The 25,352-nt window shown below is 45.7% G+C and overlaps 1 protein-coding gene across 1 annotated transcript; it reads right to left on the bottom strand.

Annotated features, from left to right (window-relative positions):
* Nucleotides 1-6,668: 6,668 nt before the first annotated feature.
* Nucleotides 6,669-23,509, bottom strand: AKR1B10 (aldo-keto reductase family 1 member B10). Its single transcript, XM_038752618.1, has 10 exons — nt 23,399-23,509; nt 19,172-19,339; nt 16,017-16,133; nt 15,488-15,565; nt 13,007-13,129; nt 12,417-12,523; nt 10,955-11,036; nt 10,196-10,279; nt 8,939-9,021; nt 6,669-7,122 (listed from the first exon to the last, which is right to left on the bottom strand). The coding sequence occupies exons 1-10, from the start codon at nt 23,462-23,464 to the stop codon at nt 7,080-7,082; spliced, it is 951 nt and encodes a 316-aa protein (XP_038608546.1). The 5' UTR covers nt 23,465-23,509; the 3' UTR covers nt 6,669-7,079.
* Between the last annotated feature and the right edge of the window lie 1,843 nt (nt 23,510-25,352).

Below are 25,352 nucleotides of genomic sequence, written 5' to 3'. Positions count from 1 at the left end.
AATAGAGAGGTTAAGAGATTAGGTTTGATAGCCAAGGCACTGGTTGTGGTGGTTCAGACAAAGGCAGCACACAGAAACACAAGTTCTTTGGCCAAAAAAAAAGAAGTCCAGCTGGTGATTAAAGATAACAGAGAGCTAAATCCACATGGCCAGGCTGCTGTCTCAGCTCCCAGTTTGAGCCCTGCCTTGATAACTGGTTTGCAGAATCATCACCTGTAGATAAGGGGCATCTGAGCCGGAGATAAAAGAAGGGAACTGTAGAAAGTGGGGGCGTTTTAATGGTATTTTATCATCACCTTGTAACCTCCCCAGCGCTTAGAACAGTGCTTTGCACATAGTAAGCGCTTAATAAATGCCATCATTATTATTATTATTATTAGATACTTACTGTGTACCAGGCACTGTATTAAGGGCTGGATAGATCCAAGCTAATCAGGTTGGGCACAGTCCATGTCCCACATGGGGCTCACAGTCCTCATCCCCATTCTACAGATGAGGTAACTGGGGCACACAGAAGTTACATGGCTTGTCCAAGATCACACAGCAGACAAATAGAGGAGCAGGATTAGAACCCAGGTCCTTCTGACCCCCCAGGCCCATGTTCTATCCACTAGGCCATGCTGTTTCTCCATCTCCCATTTCCACTATCACCTCTGTTCTGTTCCTTTGGTCCCTGTCACTGTTAAAAGCAGAAGCTACAAAATGGCTTTATATATCCTGATGCGCATAGGGCTCATCAGAGTACAATTCACTGTGGTTCCCTGTCCCTTGTCATTGGATGAAGATACACCCATTTGGCTCCTTTGAAGACTTTGTCAGAAACCAATCTACCCCTGGTTGGTTAGTTGGTATGGTGGAAACTGGTTCAGGCCATTAGCAGAACTCTTAGTTCACTGACTTCAGTGTTCTCTAGACCATAAGCCCATTTACGGGCAGGGAACAAGTCTGCTAATTCTGTTACATTTTGCTCTTCCAAGCGCTAAGTACGGTCTACGGCACATTATAAACACTCAGTAAAAACCTTTGATTGAAATACCATTGGTTGATTTCAGAGTCTTCACTGGTATTTTTCCCTTGTTTAGGGAAAGCAGTCTAAAGGACAAATAATCCTATTTTTGAGCTCATGCCAGTACTAAGCAGGAATCTGACTTCTCAGCCCATTCTTATTCCCATCTCCTCCATCATCCCGGATCTCTGCTGGGCATTTTAAATAGGGTTTAGACCTTTGCGGTTTCCCCTAGGAACATCTACTCCCCCTTCCCCACTCGGAACAGATTTCCTGTGTTTACGTCCAGCAAATTTTTGCCTGCCTGCTTTATTTTTGGTGATAGTCCATCTACTCAGCTCGATCCTCTTAAACACCCACCACTGCCCTTAGAATACTACAGCACCAGAGACCTTTCATCAGAGGTTCCAGGATCTGAACCACCGTTTTTCTCACAGTGCAAGCGCCAAAACTTTATTTTCCCTCCTTTAGAAGGCCTGTCTACAAAGATGCCGATTTCCACACATCCTAGGAGAAAGTGCCCCAGACATATGCTTCCTTCCTGTTTCCTCTCAGTAAAGGGGGTAAGTGGCCTGGGTCAAATAGTAAGGTTTAAACATAAACCTTACTATTTGTTTGTTGCCAACTTGTACTTCCCAAGCGCTTAGTACAGTGCTCTGCACACAGTAAGCGCTCAATAAATATGATTGAATGAATGAATGAATAAACATGGGGTTTTTGCTTGTAATGGTTGCTTTTCCAAGTAAGAAAGAAATCTTGGGAAGTGGTTTCTTCCGTTAGCTTACATCCAGCCCTGGCTGTGCATCCCCATCAGGCAGGAAGTCTCCTCAGTTTCGAGTCCACATAAAACACACATCTCCTGAGATTTGTACCTAGGTTTCAGGGGCATTAGTCCCTTCTAGACTGTGAGCCCACTGTTGGGTAGGGACCGTCTCTATAGGTTGCCAACTTGTACTTCCCAAGCGCTTAGTACAGTGCTCGTCACACAGTAAGCGCTCAATAAATATGATTGAATGAATGAATGAATGCAAGTAAACCCTCTGGATGCCCCTGGTTTCAACTTCAATCAATCAATCAATCAATCGTATTTATTGAGCGCTTACTGTGTGCAGAGCACTGTACTAAGCGCTTGGGAAGTACAAGTTGGCAACATATTGAGACGGTCCCTACCCAACAGTGGGCTCACAGTCTAAAAGGGGGAGACAGAGAACAAAACCAAATATACTAACAAAATAAAATAAATAGAAATGTACAAGTAAAATAGAGTAATAAATATGTACAAACATATATACATATATACAGCCCTTCAGAGGGCTCCATAACAAAAAGACAATTCCTTAACTAAGCAACTGGATTTTGCCTCCAGATGGCAAGCTGTGTGACCTTGGGCAAGCCACTTAACTTCTCTGGGCCTCAGTTACCCCATCTGTAAAATGAGGATTAAGACTGCGAGCCCCACGTGAGACAACCTGATTACCTCGTATCTACCCCAGCGCTTAGAACAGTGCTTGGCATATATTAAGCGCTTAACTATAATAATTATTATTGTTATTATTATTAATGAGCAAACAACAGAAGAAAAAATTAACAGCCTCTACTCTAGATGATGATGACAAACTTGAACTCTCCTTTCAGAGGTGGAAGGCTAAAGCCCTGACCCAGATTCCCTTCATTCGCATCATCATCATCAATCGTATTTATTGAGCGCTTACTGTGTGCAGAGCATGTGCGAAGCGCTTGGGAAGTCTAGACTGTGAGCCCACTGTTGGGTAGGGACCATCTCTATATGTTGCTGACTTGTACTTCCCAAGCGCTTAGTACAGTGCTCTGCACACAGTAAGCGCTCAATAAATACGATTGAATCAATCAATCAATCAATCAATTGTATTTATTGAGCGCTTACTATGTGCAGAGCACTGTACTAAGCGCTTGGGAAGTACAAATTGGCAACACATAGAGACAGTCCCTACCCAACAGTGGGCTCACAGTCTAAAAGGGGGAGACAGAGAACAGAATCAAACATACCAACAAAATAAAATAAATAGGATAGAAATGTACAAGTAAAATAAATAAATAAATAGAGTAATAAATATGTACAACCATATATACATATTTACAGGTGCTGTGGGGAAGGGATGGAGGTAAGATGGGGGGATGGAGAGGGGGACGAGGGGGAGAGATTGAATGAATGAATACAAGTTGGCAACATATAGAGACAGTCCCTACCCAACAGTGGGCTCACAGTCTAAAAGGGGGAGACAGAGAACAAAACCAAACATACTAACAAAATAAAATAAATAGAATAGATATGTACAAGTAAAATAAATAGAGTAATAAATACGTACAAATATATATACAGGTGCTGTGGGGAAGGGAAGGAGGTAAGATGGGGGGATGGAGAGGGGGACGAGGGGGAGATTCGCAGATATTTACATTACATTATTCATGGGAGTTTAGAGATTAAAAACTAAAGTATTAGTTCGCTCATGATATTTTAATCGAATATGAGCAGTCAATGCCATTTTACTTCTTAAGTGGAAAAGGTACTATAACTAAAGCCAAGCAAGAGAGTCGAGGAAGGAGGAACGCAGGGGTTTTTGTCTTCTGCAAGATGAAAGAGACCTTTTTGTTCTGGAGTCCCACGGTAGCGTGGAGACGGCACCTCCAAGAATCCATTCCTCTTCTCTTCTCCTGGCCTCTCCAGGGTCCACGATGGGTGCCATCCAATGTCGCATGGACTGAAGCGATAGGCTGGACTTATTCACCGGCATTTGAGAAATGTGATTCTGCTCTCTTGTGGTCAGAGTTCGGAGAAAGCAGATTTCCCGCTTTCCTGCTTCAGACTGTGAGCCCACTGTTGGGTAGGGACTGTCTCTATACGTTTCCAATTTGTACTTCCCAAGCGCATAGTACAGTGCTCTGCACATAGTAAGCGCTCAATAAATACGATTGATGATTTCCTGCCCAAGTCTCCAGCTCCAGAAAGAGAGCCGAGAGCTGGAGTTCGCACTGAGCCCCGCTCTATGAAAGTTTGATTGGCTTTCAGTTGGTGAAGCCGTGTAGCCGCCGTCTGGGAGTCGGAGGACCTAGGTTCTGGCCCACTGTTGGGTAGGGACTGTCTCTATATGTTGCCAACTTGTACTTCCCAAGCGCTTAGCACAGTGCTCTGCACACAGTAAGCGCTCAATAAATACGATTGATTGATTGATTAGTCACGCAGAGAAGCAGCGTGGCTCAGCGGAAAGAACCCGGCCTTGGGAGTCAGAGGTCAGGAGTTCTAATCCCAGCTCCGCCACTTGTCGGCTGTGTGACTTTGGGCAAGTCACTTCTCTGTGCCTCAGCTACCTCATCTGTAAAATGGGGATTAAGACTATGAGCGCCCCCCGTGGGACAACCTGATCACCTTGTAACGTCCCCAGCGCTTAGAACAGTGCTTTGCACATAGTAAGCGCTTAATAAATGCTATCATTATTATTGTTATTATTCTCTGGGTCTCAGTTCCCTCATCTGTAAAATGAGGATTAAGACTGTGAACCCCACGTGGGACAACCTGATTACCTTGTATCTACCCCAGAGCTTAGAACAGTGCTTGGCACGTAGTAAGCACTTAACAAATACCAACATTATTATTATTAGTCTGCTGTGTGACCTTGGCCAAGTCACTTCACTTCTCTGTGCCTCAGTTCCCTCATCTACAAAACGGATTCAATACCTATTCTCCCTCCTACTTTGACTGTGGATGCACGTGGGACCTGATTATCTCGTATTTATCCCAGTGCTTAGTAACAGTTCTTGGCACATAGTAAGCATTAAATAGCATGATTAATCAATTATTATTATGGGGCTCACTGTCTAAATAGGATGGTGAACAGGTATTGAATCTACCTTAAAGCATCAATGGGTGCCACCAATCCCGGACGGAGATTGAGTGAGGAACAATTGTATTTGTCCCATCCACACCCTTCTAGAAAAGTGATTTTTAAAAATTCTTTTATGATTCTTAATTAGAACCACTTTGCCAGACCTCCTGGCCAAAGACTTTCGCATCCCTTCCCTCCTCCAAGCCTGGGGAGGGCACAGTTAGGATTTTTTTCCAGGCCCCAGGGTGAGGCAGGGTACAGATGGCATGGAGGGGAGCAGAGAACCCTGCTGCTTCAGGGGTGACTAATGCGGCTTTCAGATCCAATACAAATCCTGTCCACACCAGCTCAGCTTGAGTCAGACCCCAAACATCTAAATTACCAAACTGCCTTAGGTTAACTTGAAAATGAGGCTGCTGCCATTTGCCAAATTAGGAAATATATCACCTCTGTTCAAATTTTTATTTTTCCAAACTTGGTCTCTGGGCCCACAATTTGGAGGAGATTTCTCCAAAACCACTGGGCACATGGTTGCCTTCAGAGGAGGAGGCATGCTTCCATTACAAAGATCTCATTCTTTCCACCCTTTGCTTTCTTTGCTTACCTGTGGACTATAAACTCCTTGTGGGCAGGGAACATGTCTGCCAACTCTGTTGTACTGCATTCTCCTAAGTAGAGTCCTCTGCATGCCGTAAGGCCTCAATAAATAGCACTGATTGACTGATTGAATCCCTGTTTCATACATGAGGAAATATGTACAAAGGTTGATTGTATTTGCAATTTGGTATGACTGTGCATGGTTTGTTTTGTTGTTGTTTTTTTAAAGAAAAGTGGGGAAAGGGAGGATGCTCAGGCTATGGATGTGTGAAGCAGTATGTGTTTGTGTGTGTGTGTGAGACAGAGAGAGAGAGACTATCCATTGGTTCAGAGGATAATAAAGAGATATCAAAGGGTTTAACCTCTACCAGCTAAAGGCCTGAAATTTAACTCATTGCACTTTACAGAGCCCTTAACACTTGAGTGTTTCCTTGATGTCTTCTATCAGTTCTTTCATACTTTCCCAACCCTTAGTTCAGGGCTCTGCAGACAATAGGTGTTGGATAAACACCATTAATGGTGTTCAGAGACTATTTGGATGAAAGGCCTCTAGCCTGTAACATCCTCTAGACTTTAAGCTCCTTGTGGGCAGAGAATATGTTTATTTTTGTACTGTGCTCTCCCAAGTGTGTAGTACAGTGCTCTACACACAGTATGTGCTCAATAAATATGACTGAACGAGTGAATGAATGAGAAACTGGCTGAGAGTCCGCAAAAGACACAGTGTGGGCAAAGTACTGGTCTGAATACGAAAGATAATGATAATACTAATAATAATACTACTAATAATAATAATGGCATTTATTAAGTGCTTACTATGTGCAAATCACTGTTCTAAGCGCTGGGGGGGATACAAGGTGATCAGATTGTCCCACATGGGGCTCACAGTCTTCATCCCCATTTTACAGATGAGGTAACAGGCACAGAGAAGTTAAGTGACTTGCCCAAAGTCACACAGCTGACAATTGGCGAAGCCAGATTTGAACCCACGACCTCTGACTCCAAAGCCCGGGCTCTTTCCACTGAGCCACACTACTTCTCTAAGAGATGCAGAGAGACGTAGAGCTGTTGCGCTTACGAGGACCTGTTTTCCAAGCAGATTGTAAACCCCCAACAGATTGTGGATTGGTAGAAGTCTAGAAGCCACTGTTGAAGCAGCCTCGGATGTGTTCCTCAACATCGAAACAACGGTGACTAGACAGCACTAATGTGAATGGATTTTATTAGAAATTAGAAAACTGTGAAGCCATTGAGAAAAAATTTAACTGTGAGCAACAGAAATCCAGCAGTTACAAAAGGAAAGAAAACTGCCCTTCCGATGACATAATGGCTAACTGGTTTGATCTGCAGAATTCTCTCTCACTAAGCCGTTCAGAAGGACTCAGTGGGGGAGTCCAGGACCTGGCCTTATTTTAAATTTAAAGCTATGCCAAGACTACTACAAAGCCACACCCTAGGCCCCACATTGGTTTGCGGCTTACCCATTTGATCTGCTGATGCACTGCAAGCACGCCCCAAACCCAGTAGCACAAGTACAAATACAAGACACAATTATCTGCGACTGAATCAACGAAATCTGCGAGAGGCTCATCTAGAGGGCAGTGAGGACCCCAGCTTCAATATTCGGCTTTGAAGGGATAGTCCTTGTGATTTTCATTTCTGTGGAGAAAGAGATAACTGTTTACTTTGGGGCCAACATTTCTGATGGGATCCTGGCGTGGCGGTTTTAGTAACCTTCCCTGGTTCTTCACTTCTCTGTGCCTCAGTTACCTCATCTGTAAAATGGGGATTCAAACTGTGAGGCCCCCTGCGGGACAACCTAATTACCTTATATCTCCCCCAGCGCTTAGAACAGTGTTTAGCATATAGTAAGCGCTTTAAATAACACTATTTATTTTAGTTTGTTAGTATGTTTGGTTTTTTTTTTTCCTCTGTCTCCCCCTTTTAGACCGTGAGCCCAATGTTGGGTAGGGACTGTCTCTATATGTTGCCAATTTGTACTTCCCAAGCGCTTAGTACAGTGCTCTGCACATAGTAAGCGCTCAATAAATATGATTGATTGATTGATTGATTGATTGGTTGGTGTCCACAGAAGGTTCTGGCACTCTCTGCCACCCTATCACTATGCACAATTTTAGGGTGCAAAACACTCCCTGCTCCTCATTCTGAGGGCTCCAGCATGCTCAACAAATACTACTGATCGGTTGCCACCTGAAGAAGAACTGCATGAAGCACTCCAGAGCCACTCTACAGTGGCCCCGAGCAAGGAGTTGGTACAGCTTTGAGGACTGCAGAGACTGTGCATTCTCCCTGCCTTGGGCTGTGACAGCAGTAACAACAACGATAATGACAACACTGATAATTGTGGTATGTGTTAAACTCTCGCTATGTGCCAAACACTATACTAAGCACTGATTGATACAAGACAATCAGTTCCCACATGGGGATTGCAGACTAAGGAGGTACTGAGTCCCCATTCTGCAGATGAGGAAAATGAGGCCCAGAGAAGTCAAGTGACTTGCCCAAGGTCACAGATCAGACAAGTGGTGGAGACGGGATTAGAACCCAGGTTATCTGACTCCCGGGCCTGGGCTCTTTCCACTAGGCCACGCTGCTTTCCGTATCAATGATAAACTATCCTCTTGCAGAAATGGTGCTGCATTTAAGAGTCTTTCATATACTCTTTGAATTATTTCTTCTATCGCTGAGGGTCCACTGTCATCACTCCAGTGTGGTTGAAGTGCCGTGGTGCCCATGAGCACTGCATTAAAACTGGCAGAATTCCCTTCTTCCAAGTTTCTGGGGTGGGGATCAGACCACCACAGCATCCTAACTCCCATCATCTTCCTCCTAAGTCCTTGGGAGTAGGGTTCAAATTGGGAACAAATAGCTGGGAGAGTTGTTTCATCTCCCTCAGGGTCCGGTTCACACTCAGGTGAAGGCAAAATTTTGTTTTCTGTTCCTAAAACAAGGGGACTCAAAGAGAAGCTGGAAGTCAAGCCATTTGCCTTCAGGTCTATCACCACGTTCAGGGGTAGGAGATGTGTGATGTGGATGATAAAGGAACAAAAGGAGCAACCTAAGCAGAGCTCTGACACTGTCCTCACCCAGATGAACAGTTGATCAAAAGCATTTTGAAAATATTAGTGTAATTTAAGACAAAATCTATCGCAAGGGGCTACTGAGAAGAAATCCGTTTCACAGGGAGCCATTTGAAGAAGGTCGCAGAACCGATTCTTTTGGTCTAAGCTTCTGGGCTCTAGCTCAGATGGAAATCTGCTGGGTGAAGCTTTTTATGTTTGGACCTCCCTAGAACTTGTTCCTCTGCAGGATTCTCTCCCTAAGACTTTGGGACACATTTAAAATTTGCCCTAAAACAAGGAGTCTGGACAGAGTTGTCCCAAATCCCCCGGGGCTGTCTCGATTCAGATTATCGCCAACCATCCGCACCAGTTTTACATAATGAAACACTTACGCTGGGATGCCACAGGCCCTCCAGTTTCTGTTGAAGCTCAGGATTGTTTCCATCTCCTCCTTACTCAACTCAAAGTCGAAGACCTGGGAAGAAGAGACAAGGAGCTCAGTGGCAGGTGAAGAACAGGTGACGCTTCCCCCGAACCCAGTTCCAAGGATGACAAGACCCCTGTAAAACTTCTTCACCCACTCCCGAAGGAGCTGAGCTCTTCTGACGTTGGAAAGAAGCGGGCGGTATCTGATTAGCATTCACTGAAAACCCAACGAGAACTGGAAACTACTGAATAAGGAGATGCAATAGACTAAAAAGACATTCAACCTAAGTTTTGTTTGGGGCGTGGGGGGAATTGAAGAATGAAGATCATTCTTTGGCTGTGAATAAGGCCTTAGCCAATCATTTTTCTGGCCTACATTTGTTCTCTTTCTGCTCTAGATAAAGGTGCTAGTGGAACACAAACAAATGCATCTTCTGGGAGGCTGAATGCAAACCCTCATGGGGGTCCTTGAAAACCCACTCCTCACCACACCTGTTGATCATGACCTTACTAAAATTATGCATCTTCTGAGAAGCCTTTCCTACCTTCTCATTTCCCCTATTCACCCTCCCTTCTGCATCACCTATACACTTGGGTGTGGCCCCTTACACACTCTGATATTCAGCCCAACCCCAACTCCACAACACTTATGTCCAGATCTTTATAATCTTCTGTTTCCCCTGTCTCTTCCCTCCTTCAAAGTCTTATTGAGGGCACATCTCTTCCAAGAGGCCTTCCCTGACTAAGCCCTTCTTTCCTCTTGTCCCACTCCCTTCTGCGTTGCCGTAACTTGCTCCCTTTATTCATTCCTCCCCCCAGCCCCAAAGCACCTATGTACATATCCATAATTTTATTTATATTTATTAATATCTGTCTCCCCCCTAGACCATAAGGTCACTGTGGGCAGGGAATGTGTCTATTATATTGTACTCTCCCAAACCCTTAATACAGTGCTCTGCACACGGTAAGTGCTCAATAAATATGACTGACTGACTACTTCTGTCTCCCCAGCTAGTCGGTAAGTTCCTTGAGGGCAGAGAAAGTGTCTTCCAACTCTATTATACTGTACTCGCCCAAGTGTTTAGTAGAGTGTTTGGCACAAAGCAAGCACTTGGTAAATATATTTGATTAACTGACTCAGAGGAGAGGGCGGGTTTGAGAGGAGATGTCCCCTCCCTCAAGAAGTGGGGTTCCTGGGCTTCAGAGACCAGTGAGGATCCTACCTGAAAGTTCTCCACAATCCGCTGAGGGGTGACTGACTTGGGGATTACAATCGTGTTCCGCTGGATGTGAAACCGGATCAGGACCTGTGGGGAATGATCGGGAGGGGATGTAATCCTCAGAACTGGCATTCCTGAGCCCCCAAGGGGCAAATTCACTCCAGGCAATAGAAGGTTAAGAGGCTGGTCCAGTCCCTTTGAATTAATCTAAGGAGAGTCCCGAGGGGTGTAACCCAGTTTGATCATCTGTTTGATCATCTTCTAGACTGTGAGCTCGTTGAGGGTGGGGAATGTGTCTGTTTGTTGTTATAGTGTACTCTTCCAAGCGCTTAGTACAGTGCTTTGCACACAGTAAGCACTCAAATATGAATGAACCTGTAAAATGGCGATTAAATCTCTGTTCTCCCTCCCACTGATTGGGAGCCCTATATAGGATGGGGTTGGTGATTACCTTCTATTTCAGCGCTTAGTATAGTGCTTGGTACATAGTTAGCGCTTGACAAATTCCCCAATGATTATTATTATCCTAACACAAACATCTCATTGCTTTCTTTCTTTCCATCTGAAAATCATTTTAGTGTCTATTTCCCTGGCTAGAATGTAAACTCTTTGAGGGCAGGGACCAAATCTTCTCCCAGTGTTGAGTTCCTTGCTCGGCCCATCATAGCTGCTCAATAAATACTACTGATAGATTGATTGATTCCCCGTGGCTAAAAGGAGATAGAGGCTCCCTCAGAGAAGCTTGTCAGTAGTAAACACTACCTGCGCGGAGGTTTTCTTGTGCTTCACTGCAATCTCCTTAATCTTGGAATCATTCAGGAGAGAAGGGTCTTCTGGCTTGGCCCTAGGAAACCCAAGAATATTATTTATTCATAAATGGGGTCTGTTCTCCCCTTCACTACTCTGTCCCCTTTTCCTCTCCCCACTTTTCTCCCACAAAGAGGAAGGCTGGCTTGGGATTGAACAGTCAAAATGGGGTTTTCACAGATGGGAGGTGTGAGATGTGAGTTCTCCTTCGCTGAGGCACAAGGACAGAGAGGCTTTTGTTTCCGGCTACACATACTCCCGTATCAGCTGACCACACAGGCACATGGAATGAGATGGGGCAGGAACTCGGCAGAACCAGGGAGCAAGAGGGAGAGTTGTACTGTTCTAACAGAATGCTAGCCCCAGAGTAATAACAATAATAATAATGGTATTTGTTAAGTGCTTACTATGTGTCAGGGACTGTACCAGGTGCTGGGGTGAATACAAGAGAGAGCACGGGCTTTGGAGTCAGAGGCCGTGGGTTCAAATCCCGACTCCGCCAATTGTCAGCTGTGTGGCTTTGGGCCAGTCACTTCACTTCTCTGGGCCTCAGTTCCCTCATCTGTAAAATGGGGTTGAAGACTGTGGGCCCCTCGTGGAACAACCTGATCACCCCCCAGTGCTTTGAACATAGTAAGCGCTCAATAAATGCCATCATTATTATTATTATTATTATTGCAATCAAATCGGGTTGGACATAGTCCCCGTCCCAGGTGGAACTCAGAGTCTCAATCCTCATTTTACAGATGAGGTAACTGAGGCCCAGGGAAGTAAAGTGACTTGCCCAAGGTCAAACAGCAGACAAGTGGCAGAGCCGGGATTAGAACCCATGGCCTTCTGACTCGCAGGCCCTTGCTGTAGCCACTACGCCATGCTACTTCTCGATCCAGTAACCCAGAGAGGACAAATTTCTCAGGGAGTCAGGGGAAAAACTGAGGCTCATACCCTTAGGCCCCCATCTACGGCTCGACTACTGAGCCACAAAGCTCTTCATGGAGGAAATGCACTGAACTGACCCACAGAGCAAAAGGAAACTTTTGGAGGACCAGATGCGCTGAAGGGCAGCATGGCCTAGTGGAAAGAGCTCAGGCCTGGAAGCCAGAAGACCTAGGTTCGAATCCCAGCTCCACCACGTGCCTGTTGTGTCACCCTGGGCAAGTCACTTCTCTGTGCCTTTGCTTCCTCATCTGGAAAATGAGGATTCAATACCTGCTCTGCTTCCTACTTACATTGTGAGCCCTGTGTGGGACAGGGACTGTGTCTGACCTGATTATCTTGAATCTTCCCCAGCGCCTAGAACAGTGCCTGACACACGGTAAGCGTGTAACAATACCATGACTGTTATTTCCTGGGTCCTGTCCCCATCACAAGTGATCATTTGACACACCCCACCGTGACGGATGGGAGAAAGTCTTACCATGGCCTATCCGGGGAGCCGAAGGGGCTGTAGGCTGTTACCGAAATCCCCTTGGACTGGCAGTAATTTATCAGCTTGACCTGGGTGAGGTACGGGTGGCACTCCACCTGAAGAAGTGAATGATCAACAAACGGCAGGAAGCCAGGGTGCATGCAGGTCAGCACACACCCAGCTAAATCCTTCCGAGACTGACACCATTCATCGCCTACCATTCTTCCTGGAAGGACATATTCCTGCTGGGAAACTCTTCCCTGACGGCCCCTTCCTCCCCAAGAAACAGAACTATTTCCATAACTGTGAGGTGGTCCAGGATTTTACTCAGTTGTCATCGTTTCTTACGTCTCCCAGGTGGAAGAACGTGACTCCGATTTCTGGCTGACCACTAAACCCTTAGGGCCACTTCCACTACCCCCTCCGCAAATTTTTCCTGTAGTTCCCTTCCAGGAAGCATTACTGATTTGCTCAATCTTGAGCACAGACCCAGACCTGCCTCTTTACCCTGCCTCTGCCCCGGGGTTCCTTTAGACTTACACAGTCAGAAGGTCCCCAGATATCTCCTGCCAGGATCAATTCTTCCACAGATCATTTACCTGGTTAGTGGCTGGCGGGTACTTCAGTCCTGGTTTGTTCAAGATCTTCTCGATCTGCTCGTGGTTGAAGTTGGAGACTCCGATTGCTTTCACCAGCCCGGCGTCCACCAGCTCCTCCATGGCCTGGAGAGAAAAGAGCCGCTTCATGACTGCTGAAATAAAGAGTCATGGGGCCCCTCCTAAAGGCACGATGCCCATAGGAGGCACAAAGGAATGCTGGGGTTGTTCTCGGATATCAGGACTCCTGGATTCGTGGGGAGGGGGAGAATCCAGCCCCCCCCAAGCTGGGCCAGGGCAATGATCTACTGGGGAATCTCACTGGGATTTCAGACAAATAAGGAAGTGTGATTTCAAATTGAGTCAGAGATGGTACACCTGTGACTAGAAAGGTTACCAGCTCAGGTCTCGGTTCATGGTTCGTAGTTTCGTACGCGATCGATACTGGGACAGGGACATAAAATTCTTTAATTCAGGGAATTGGTTCTCAGACTCCGCCATCCGTTCCTTGTTTCCTGGTCCCTGGTTTACTCATTTGCCTAAGTCGACCCACTGTTCATGGAGGGAAAGAACAGGAGAGGGGAACAGTAATTTCAGTTATTAAAATCACATCTCCTCCAACAGGCCTTCCCCAAATAAGCCACCTTTTCCCCCTCTCCCTCTCCCTTCTGTTTCATCTAGGCATTTGGATCTGGACCCTTTAAGCACTTGATATTCACCCCACCCTCAGCCCCACAGCACTTATGAAAATATCCGTAATTTACTAGTTTAATGTCTGGAGAAATATCAGGTGGTTCTTTAAGCGCAGCCAGATGCTGCTTGCAGCAAATAGCATAAGAGCTTAAATTCTGTAGTTAAATTAAATGTGCTGAAGTAAACCTGCAATGTATGTGACGCTTCTTGTGAAGCAATTATCATAATAACAATAATAATGATGATGGTGTTTGTTAAGCGCTAGGTGCCAAGCACTACTCTAAGCACGAGGTAGATACAAGGTAATCAGTTTGTCCCACGTTGGGGGGGGGTCACAGTCTTCATCCCCATTTTACAGATGAGGTAACTGAGGCCCAGAGAAGTGAAGTGCCTTGCCATAGGTCACAGAGCAGACAAGTGGCGGAGCTGGGATTAGAACCCAGGTCCTCTGACTCCCAAGCCCATGGTCTTTCCATACTGTTCACATATGTTAACATTTTACATTTAATTGCTTGAATTCATAGCCTTTCATTATTGGTACTTATTTATGTGGGTATCTGATCATCATGAGAGGCAGTGCGGTCTGGCAGAAAGAGCATGGGACTGGGAGTTGGGGGACCCGGGTTCTGGTCCCTGCTCTGCCATTGCCTGCTGGATCAATCAGAGGTCTGTATTCGGCGCTTACTGTGTGTTGAACATTGTACTTAGCGCTTGGAAGAGTACAAAGAGTAGGTACACATGTCCCCTGCCCACAGTGAGTTTATAGCCTAAGGGGGGAGAAAGACATCAATAGAGGTAAATAACAGATACGTAGATAAGTGCTGTGGGGCTGAGGGTGGAGTGAATGCCAAACGCCCCAAAGGAACAGATATACGGCATAAGCCACACCGGATGCCCTTGAGCATGTTTGTTTCTTAGTTTCATCACCTATTAAATGAGGAAGATAAAATATTGGTCTCCCTTCCTGTTAGAATGTGAGTTCCGCGTAGGATAAGGGCTGTGCCAATCTGATTACCTTGTATCTACCCCAGTACTTGGCACGTAGTAAGCACTTAACAAATATCACTGTTATCAGGTACACTAATAACGTTAACGTATATTTATTCTGTTTATGATCTCTTAAAACATATTTTTATACTATTATCCCCTAAGCACTTCTGTCCACATCCTCTGAGTTGGGTGCCTTTAGCCCTACCTGAAATTTATTTCTCTGCCTGCTTCCCCAACTCGATTGCAAGATCTCTGGGGTCACAGGTTACATTCTATTGTCCTCTACCAAGGGCTTAGTACAGTGCTCTGCACACAGCGAGCCCTCGATAAACACCAACGATTGACTGGCTGATTAATGCATTTCACACTATTTCCTGTGGGAAACTCTACTTTGTTTCAGTGCCCCCTAACTTAACATTCTCATTTTCATGGAACCGAGTAAGAGCGCTAACTGGGGTAGAGCAGTAATGCGTTGGAGTGAACTGACTGAGCATTCTGATTTTCTTCTCTCACTCGTGGGCTGAGAATGAATCCTCTGGGACCCAAGGAGATGTTCCCGGCAATCCAAGTCAAACCTGACTTGGGCCTACAGTGGGCCTTAGAGAAGGGAGACGGGTTCAGATCGAGGTTCCCGCAGTGGGTGTGAGCGGATTTCAACTTCACACAGAGAAGGGGGAGCACGGACCAGGCAAGGTCCCTGGGGTGGTTCCCGATATGGACCCCAGGACGGTCCCCGGGATGGCCCTGGGAACCCTCTCCACCCACCAGGCCCCCCACAGAACCGACAGAGCTGGAACCTACCTCCCACGTGTCCAAGAGGTTGGTGTTGCTGACAATGATTTCACCTTTCTCATCCAAAGGCATGAATACCTCCCCAGCCTGAAATTGTGAAGCAGAAAGCTGACTGCCGCTGCGTTCTCTCTCTCACTGCCCCAGGGGGAAAAAAAATCTTCACATGGACTCAAAAACAACTTTCCTGACTCTGGAGAACAAATTAAAAACGTGTTCTTGCCCCCACCCTGCTGAACTGTTTTCAAAACCAGGATCTGGGACTGGAAATTCCATTTAATCATGTTTTGGAGAAGACTGGGCCACTCGTGGTTTTTGATTAAGCCCTCGAAGGCCTCCGATCCTCTTCCAAATACCCCTGCCCGTTTTCTCAAATTGCTTTTCCCAGATAGATGGGGTTTCCCTTCGAAAGAGTGCAGACGGTCATCCTCCCTTAAGTGCCCACAGCCCAGCTGGGCTGAGAGGTCTTCCCCTGGCCCTCCGAGGAGCCAGCTGACTTTGCTTGGGGAATCGGGGATGGGGAGAGAGAAAGCCAAGAAACCTTAAATCCTATAGGCCAGTGAATGAGGTACATGTCGAGGTAATCCAGTTTGAGCTTGCCGAGAGACTTCAGGAAGGCCTCCTTCACCAAGTGCTTCTCGTGGAACGTGGACCAGAGCTGGAAAGGAAGATTACAGTGAAACGTGGTGATCTGAGAAGGGTCATGATGGGCCATAATGAGAGTAATAATAATAATAATTTTATATTATTATGAACAGCATTTGTTAAGCACTTTCTCTGTGCCAAACACGGTACTGAGCGCTGGGTTAGCTACAAGACAATTAGGTTGGACATGGCCCCTCTCTTACATGGAGCTCACAATCTAAAAAGGAGGGAGAACAGGCATTAAATCCCTATTTATGGATGAGGAAACTGAGGCCCAGAGTTAAGTGACGTGCCCAAGGTCACGCAGAAGGCAAGTGGCGGAGTCAGGAACAGACTGCTCTGCTTTTTCCACTATGCCACGCTGCTTCTCTAGATAGATGATGATGATTATTATTCTTAGATTATTTCCTAGCTAGACAGACACAGGTCAGGGTTTTACTCAAAGAACTAAGGATGTGTGGAATTTTTTATAGTTCAAATACTCAAAGAAGATTGAAAACTTTCCTTCTTTTGAAGAAAAAATTTAATCAATCAGTGGTATTTATTGAGTGCTTGCTGTGTACAGAGTACTATACTAAGCGCTTGGGAGAGTTCAGATCAACAGAGTTGATAGACATGTTCCCTGCCCACAAGGAGCTTACAGTCTCGAGGGGAAGACAGACATTACTACAAATAAATAAATTATTGCTATGCACATAGCTGGCTGTGAGGCTGAGGGTGGAGTGACTATCAAAAGTGTTTAAAGGGCATAAACAGAAGCGCTTAAACAGAACCTAAAACAGTTGAAGAAGTCTCCCTCTAAGGCACTGATTGTGATTCCTTTAAGGGGCAGGGACTGGTTCTTAACTGATGATCCTGTATTAACCCAAGTGCTTCGAGCGTGGCTCAGTGGAAGGAGCAGGGACTTTGGAGTCAGAGGTCGTGGGTTCAAATCTCGGCTCCAACACTTGTCAGCTGTGTGTCTTTGGGCAAGTCACTTAACTTCTCTGTGCCTCAGTTCCCTCATCTGTAAAATGGGGATGAAGACTGGAAGCCCCACGTAGGACAACCTGATGACCTTGTAACCTCCCCAGCGCTTAGAACAGTGCTTTGAACATAGCAAGTGCTTAACAAATACCATCATTATTATTATTATTAATGCCCTATACATTTTATAATCAATTTAAAAGTCAATTTTCCTATCCAACATGTAGCAATCGTGCCAAATCTGGGCCAAGAAATTATTTGCCAAATACCACCGAAGGCATTAAAGTGGAATGGACCCTGTACGTCTGTACTAGAAAAGCAGCGTGGCTCAGTGGAAAGAGCCCGGGCTTTGGAGTCAGAGGCCATGGGTTCAAATCCCGGCTCTGCCACTCGTCAGCTGTGTGACTTTGGGCAAGTCACTTCACTTCTCTGGGCCTCAGTTCCCTCATCTGTAAAATGGGGATGAAGACTGTGAGCCCCCCGTGGGACAACCTGATCACCTTGTAACCTCCCCAGCGCTTAGAACAGTGCTTTGCACATAGTAAGCGCTTAATAAATGCCATTATTATTACTATGGGGGCGTTGGGTGGGGGAGGAGGGCAGTTTGCTCCTAATCCCTTCACGGGGCCTCAGTTACCTCATCTGCAGAATGGGGATGAAGACTGCGAGCCCCATGTGACACAAGGACTGTGTCCCACCACACTAGTTTGTAGCTACCCTAGTTCTTAGTACAGTGCCTGGCATAGAGTAAGCGCTTAACAAACACCATTTAAAAAAAAAAATCATGGCATTGAAACCCCACAATCTCTTTGGAGAAAAATGATTACTAGGCCAGTGACCACCAGAGGGCATCCACTGCCTCAATCAATGGCATTTATGGAGCGCTCACTAAGTGCAGAGCACTGTACTAAGCGCTTGGAAGAGCACAACGCAACAGAATTAGGCAGAGCTAGGATTAGAATCCAGGTTTCCTGACTCCCAGGCCGCAGTCTTAGCTTCCTTACTATTCAGCGCTTAGAACAGTGCTTTGAACATAGTAAGCGCTCAATAAATGCCATCATTATTATATTGTGCATTCATTGTATTTATTGAGCGCTAACTGTGTGCAGAGCACTGTACTAAGCGCTTGGGAAGTACAAAGCAGCGTGGCTCAGTGGAAAGAGCGAGGGCTTGGGAGTCAGAGCTCATGGGTTCGAATCCCGGCTCCGCCACTTGTCAGCTGCGTGACCTTGGGCAAGTCACTTAACTTCTCTGTGCCTCAGTTACCTCATCTGTAAAATGGGGATTAAGACTGTGAGCCCCAAGTGGGACAACCTGATCACTTTGTACCCCCCCCCCCCAGCGCTTAGAACAGTGGTTTGCACCTAGTAAGCGTTTAACAAATACTGCCATTATTATTATTACAAATCTGCAACATACAGAGACGATCCCTACCCAACAACGGGCTCACAGTCCTTGGCACGTAATAAAGCACTTGACAAATACCACAATTATCATTAAGTGCATCTTCAGAGCCCAAGAAGAGATACTGCCGTCATTCAGCCTCCGCAAAGCTTCAGAAAACCAGCCCCAAAAGGCAGAATACTTTGGCATATCCTGGTCAGGCCAACAGGTGAAGGTTATTTCGGTCTCCTGCAGAGAGCCTGCTGGCTCAGCTCCACAAGGATTTTTTTTTTTTTATGATAAATCTGAAGAGGAAGGACCAATCTCTTTTGCTGTAGCTTTCTGCTCTAGAGGAGAAAATGGAAGTGAGAGGGGACGCTCTCCTCTTTTCTCCTCTACAGCTGGAAAAATATCTCGCAGCACACTCCAGGACATAAAAGGGGAGAATCTGCTGGGTCATTTTTGAGGCAGAAATTGGGTGTTTGGAGGAGAAAAGTGATTAGTTAAAGCAGTTTACGGACAATCTGAACACTTCTGTCTAGAGTCTCTCTAGACTGTAAGCTTCCTGTGAGCAGGGAACGTGTCCACCAACTCTGCTGTACTCTCCCGCTCTGCACAAGGTAAGTGCTCACTACATAAGATCAATGGATTGATTGACTGAAAGAGAACTCTTGTGGCCCCATCTCCAGGTGGGATCTGTACCTTACTGACAATAAAGAGGTCCTCTCGCTTCACCACTCCCTCCTTGATCTTCTGCTGGATGGCGTCCCCCACTTCATTCTCGTTCTGGTAGACGTAAGCGCAGTCGAAGTGACGATAGCCGGTATCAATTGCCACCTTCACTGCCTCTGTCACTTGGCCAGGGGACGACTGAAAGGAGAATAAAGAAAAAAAGAAAGGTAAAGTCTTTCGAGACCTATCTGCCTAAAACTATACATGGCGGCTCTTCCCTTGCCAGTATCAGCCAGAGGTCTTGGTGGAATCCCTTGGCTAATAGTAACTGTGGGGTATTTGTTCATTCATTCATTCAATCGTATTTATTGAGTGCCTACTGTGTGCAGAGCACTGTACTAAGCGCTTGGGAAGTACAAGTTGGCAACATATAGAGACAGTCCCTACCCAACAGTGGGCTCACAGTCTAGAAGGACTTACTATATGTAAAGCACCGTGCTAAGCACTGGGGTAGATATAGTTCCCAGTTCCATATAAGGCTCAAGGTCTGTGATGGAGGAAGAACGGCTTGTTTGACAGACGAGGAAACTGAGGCACAGAGAATAAGACTACTAATAGTGGCGTTTGTTAAGCGCTTACTGTGTGCCAAGCACTGTACTAAGTACTGGGATAAGTTTCAAGATAATCCGGTCAGACCCAAGTCTGGTCAGACCCAAGTCCTATCCCATATGGGGCTTGCAGTTGAAGTGGGCAGGAAAGCAGGTACTGAATTCCTGTTTTTCAGATGAGGAAACAGGCACAAACAAGTTCAGTGACTTGTCTTACTTCACTGGGCAAGCAATAGGTGAAGCCAGAATGAGAACCCAGGTCCCCTGATTCCCATTTGAGGAAAGGACGGTTGTGAATTTCAACCTCCAGGCTGCTTCTCGAAGGCCAGATTTATCAAGTGGACAGAAACCAGTTCAGCTCTCATTTGCTGGGCTCGGCTGGCAGGATTCTGCTCAAAGACAGCTAAAAATAAGGGGAGGAGTTTGCTCCATTCACTCTGTTGACCTCTCAATAGAGAGGGCCTCGTGAAGGCTGTGGGACTGGAGAGAGTTATTTCTGTGGACACTGGAACCCATAAAGAACACTCTAAATATGAGGCCAGAATGGACACTGAAGTCTTCGTGTGAAAAAGTGTGTTGTGTGTGTGCACACGCATGTGCATTTTGAGCCCAATGAGGTTGGGGTACATTTGCAAATTCTGGTTTATATTGGATTTGGAGGAAGATAAAGTGATTAGGAGATTGAGATCCCGGACGGTATGAGGGTCCCATGTTACGCAACCCCAAGCTGCTACTGATAATAATAATAATCATAACTGGGGTAATTAAGCGCTCACTACGGATCAATAAGAAATGGGATACACATAAGATAACCACGTCGGGCAAAGTCCATTTCCACGTGGAACTCACAGTCTAAATAAGACGGAGAACAGAAATTCCCTTTTTACAGATGAGGAAACTGAGGCACGTGTACGTTATGAGATTAGCCCAAGGTCACATCTCAGGGGTCAGAACTGGAATTAGAACCCAGGTCCTCTGACTCCCAGACTTGTGTTCTTCTCTCTAGACCTTATTGCTTCCCTATAGATCTTTGCTCTCCTGAAAGGTTGAGGGAGGCCAGGTCAGAGGGAGCGAAACAGAGCAAAAAATAGATGAGTCACAAAGAAATGATTATAAAATATGGGCTGCCAGAGGCCGGACTATGACTCACAATGTTTGCTAAGCCTATGAGCACTGCACTAAGCACTTGGAGAGTTCAACAGAGTTTGTAGAAACTTTCCCTTCCCATCTGCGGCAGTGTGATCTAGTTCCCAGGGCACAGTCCGGAGAGTCGGAGGATCTGGGTTCTAATCAATCAATCGCATTTATTGAGCGCTTACTGTGTGCAGAGCACTGTACTAAGCGCTTGGGAAGTACAAGTTGGCAACATATAGAGACATTCTAATCCCAGTTCCACCACTCGCCTGCTGTGTGACCTTGGGTAAGTCACTTAATTTCTCCATGCCTCAGTTTCCTCATACGTAATAATAATAACAATAACATAAGAAGCAGGGTGGCTCAGTGGAAAGAGCCCGGGCTTTGGAGTCAGAGGTCATGGGTTCAAATCCCAGCTCCACCACTTGTCAGCTGTGTGACTTTGGGCACGTCACTTAACTTCTCTGTGCCTCAGTTGCCTCATCTGTAAAATGGGGATTAAAACTGTGAGCCCCCCGTGGGACAACCTGATCACCTTGTAACCTCCCCAGCGCTTAGAACAGTGCTTTGCACATAGTAAGCGCTTAATAAATGCCATTATTATTATTATTATTAAGAACCACATTAACATTTACGAAATCAAGACGATCAAGCAAAAAGCCTATTTTTTAAAGCCATCCTTCCATTTCCTAGTCACGGAATCACTGAACCCGATTCAGGCTCGAAACTAAATCTATTGGGAGTTCGATGTGGTGGTTGTGTTTTCGGTCAGCCAAGGCCGAAGAAAAGGTTAGGAATGTTTTGGCCCTTCTTCAAATTCCTCGGGGATCAGCAATTATTAGGTTCACGTTGGGCTAACCTTGAGAACTCCCGGTCCCGTCCACTGCATTTCCAATGAAGCTCCGCTGAACGGTCGGCGAAGAAAACCTGCGGAATCCCTGGCATGAGACCCCCACACATCCTCTGGCTAGAATCGGGTCACGTAAAGCCAGCAGTGGGGCGGGTGCCCATCTAATGCCAGGGCAGATGCCACCGAGGGCCCTAAACTCTCTCAGTCGCAACTCCACCCTGGCTGATGAGGAGCAGGGAGAATAAAACCCACTAAACCACCAGCATCGATTCTTTTGAAACGTGGTGTTGGAAAACCACATTTTCCAATGAGCGTGGCTCATTGGAGAGAGCACGGGCTTTGGAGTCAGAGGTCATGGGTTCAAATCCCGGCTCCGCCAACTGTCAGCTGTGTGACTTTGGGCAAGTCACTTAACTTCTCTGGGCCTCAGTTACCTCATCTGTAAAATGGGGATTAAGACTGTGAGCCCCATGTGGGACAACCTGATCACCTTGTATCCTCCCCAGCGCTTAGAACAGTGCTCTGCACATAGTAAGTGCTTAACAAATGCCATCAGAAAAAAAAAAAGACAGGGGATGCAACTTGGTATAGTAGATAAGAGCACGGGCTTGGGTGTCAGAAATAATAATAATAATAATGATGGCATTTATTAAGCGCTTATTATGTGCAAAGCACTGTTCTAAGCGCTGAGGAGTTTACTAGGTGATCCGGTTGTCCCACGGGGGGCTCACAGTCTTAATCCCCATTTTACAGATGAGGGAACTGAGGCACAGAGAAGTAAAGTGACTTGCCCAAAGTCACACAGCTGACAATTGGTGGAGCCCCCCGTGGTACAACCTGATCGCCTTGTAACCTCCCCAGCACTTAGAACAGTGCTTTGCACATAGTAAGTGCTTAATAAATGTCATCATTATTATTATTATTAAAATGGGGATTAAGACTGTGAGCCCCCCGTGGGACAACCTGATCACCTTGTAACCTCCCCAGGACTTAGAACAGTGCTTTGCACATAGCAAGTGCTTAATAATAATAATAATGACATTTATTAAGCGCTTACTATGTGCAAAGCAGAACAGTGCTTTGCACATAGTAACCACTTAATAATAATAATAATAATAATGGCATTTATTAAGCGCTTACTATGTGCAAAGCAGAACAGTGCTTTGCACATAGTAAGCACTTAATAATAATAATAATAATAATGGCATTTATTGAGCACTTAATATGTGCAAAGCACTGTTCTAAGCGCTGGATAAATACCATTATCATTATTACTTTTGCAAATACCTTGGACTGCCCAAAAAACAAATAAATAGATTTTGGGGCAAATTAAGCCAAACCGGTCTTTGGAAGGCCAAAAGCCTCATCTTAGATGAGCCTGTTTCTGGACACATCATTAGAAGGACCCATTCTCTGGAGAAGCCACCCATGCTAGGAAGAGTCCAGGGAAAACGTGGAAGAGGCAGACCCGCAGCTAGATAGATCAAGGGAAGAAATGTCAGCAAGGATACAGATTACAGCAGAAGAACAGTCACAGATTACAGCAGAAGACGGGACGTCCTGGGGAGAATCCACCCGAAAAGTTGCTATGATAAAATAGAGGTGACTCGACGACATTTGGTTATAATAAACCAGAAGCAGGCTTCCACCTGCCTCTGCATTTACCTTCCAGGTGCCCAGCCCCAAAATGGGCATCTTTGCCTTGGTGTTGAGCTCTACGAAAGCGTCCATGGTCAGTTGTGTCTCATCCAAGGCCTGGTGGAAATGAAGAGAGGCGAAGAGGGAGAGCTGTATCCTAATCCGGAGGGGAGGGGGGAGGGGAGGAGGGAGGAGGGAGCAGACGGGCAGCTGATTGGCTCCCTGCGGGGGCAACAGGCTTCTGATTGGACGCGACGCGGCGGGCCCTGAAACGGCAACATCTCAACGTCCTGTCCCTTTAACGAGGCCTTGGCTCCTTTCCATCAACGCAGTGAAACCTCGACTACTCCCCGTCCTCTCCCTTTAACGAGGCCGTGGGTCGTTTCCATCAACGCAGTGAAACTACAATTCCTTTCTCTCCTCTCCCTCTAACCAGGGGAGGCCATTTCCACCCACCCAGCATCTCCCAAAGCACTCAGGTGGACGGAGACGAAGGAGGGGAAAGTCCAATCTGATTAGCTGAGGAGTTGGAGGGGTGTAAACCCTTAGGAATAGCGACTGTTATCGAAAAATCGGGTGCAAAATAGGTTAACCGTTGTAAATCGGCCGCGGGGCTCGAGAAGCCGAGGTGGTGACGCAGATAGGAAAAGATATGAGTTCACATAGAGTAGTAAAGGAGGAAAGTTGACTCCCCAAGGGAGGGAGGAGTGTGTATATGTATATATGATTGCACGTATTTATTACTCTATTTTATTTGTACATATTTATTCTGTTTATTTTATTTTTTTGAATATGTTTTGTTCTCTGTCTCCCCCTTCTAGACTGTGAGCCCGCTGTTGGGTAGGGACCGTCTCTAGATGTTGCCAACTTGCACTTCCCAAGCGTAGATAGGAAAAATGACTCGGAGATAGGAGTTCAGATAGAGTAGTAAAGGAGGAAAGTTGACTACCTGCCTGTTTGCCTCCCAAGGGAGGGACGAGTGTATATATGTATAAATGGTTGCACGTATTTATTACTCTACTTATTTTATTTGTACATACTTATTCTATTTATTTTATTTTGTTAATATGTTTTGTTTTGTTCTCTGTTTCCCCCTTCTAGACTGTGAGCCCGCTGTTGGGTAGGGACCGTCTCTAGATGTTGCCAACTTGCACTTCCCAAGCGCAGATAGGAAAAATGACTCGGAGATAGGAGTTCAGATAGAGTAGTAAAGGAGGAAAGTTGACTACCTGCCTGTTTGCCTCCCAAGGGAGGGACGAGTGTATATATGTATAAATGTTTGCACGTGTTTATTACTCTACTTATTTTATTTGTACATACTTATTCTATTTATTTTATTTTGTTAATATGTTTTGTTTTGTTCTCTGTCCCCCTTCTAGACTGTGAGTCCACTGTTGGGGAGGGACCGTCTCTAGATGTTGCCAACTTGGACTTCCCAAGCGCAGATAGGAAAAATGACTCGGAGATAGGAGTTCAGATAGAGTAGTAAAGGAGGAAAGTTGACTACCTGCCTGTTTGCCTCCCAAGGGAGGGACGAGTGTGTATATGTATATTGTTTGTACGTATTTATTACTCTATTTTATTTGTACATATTTATTCTGTTCATTTTATTTTGTTAATATGTTTTGTTTTGTTCTCTGTCTCCCCCTTCTAGACTGTGAGCCCGCTGTTGGGTAGGGACCGTCTCTAGATATTGCCAACTTGCACTTCCCAAGCGCAGATAGGAAAAATGACTCGGAGATAGGAGTTCAGATAGAGTAGTAAAGGAGGAAAGTTGACTACCTGCCTGTTTGCCTCCCAAGGGAGGGACGAGTGTGTATATGTATAAATGTTTGCACGTATTTATTACTCTACTTATTTTATTTGTACATATTTATTCTATTTATTTTGTTAGTATGTTTTGTTTTGCTCTGTCTCCCCCTTCTAGACCGTAAGCCCACTGTTGGTTAGGGACCATCTCTATATGTTGCCAAGTGGTACT

This window comes from Tachyglossus aculeatus, chromosome 10, assembly GCF_015852505.1.
Source record: "Tachyglossus aculeatus isolate mTacAcu1 chromosome 10, mTacAcu1.pri, whole genome shotgun sequence".
Classification (NCBI taxonomy): domain Eukaryota; kingdom Metazoa; phylum Chordata; class Mammalia; order Monotremata; family Tachyglossidae; genus Tachyglossus; species Tachyglossus aculeatus.
The sequence above is the reverse complement of the archived record's forward strand: the minus strand, read 5'-3'. Positions and strand labels throughout refer to the sequence as shown.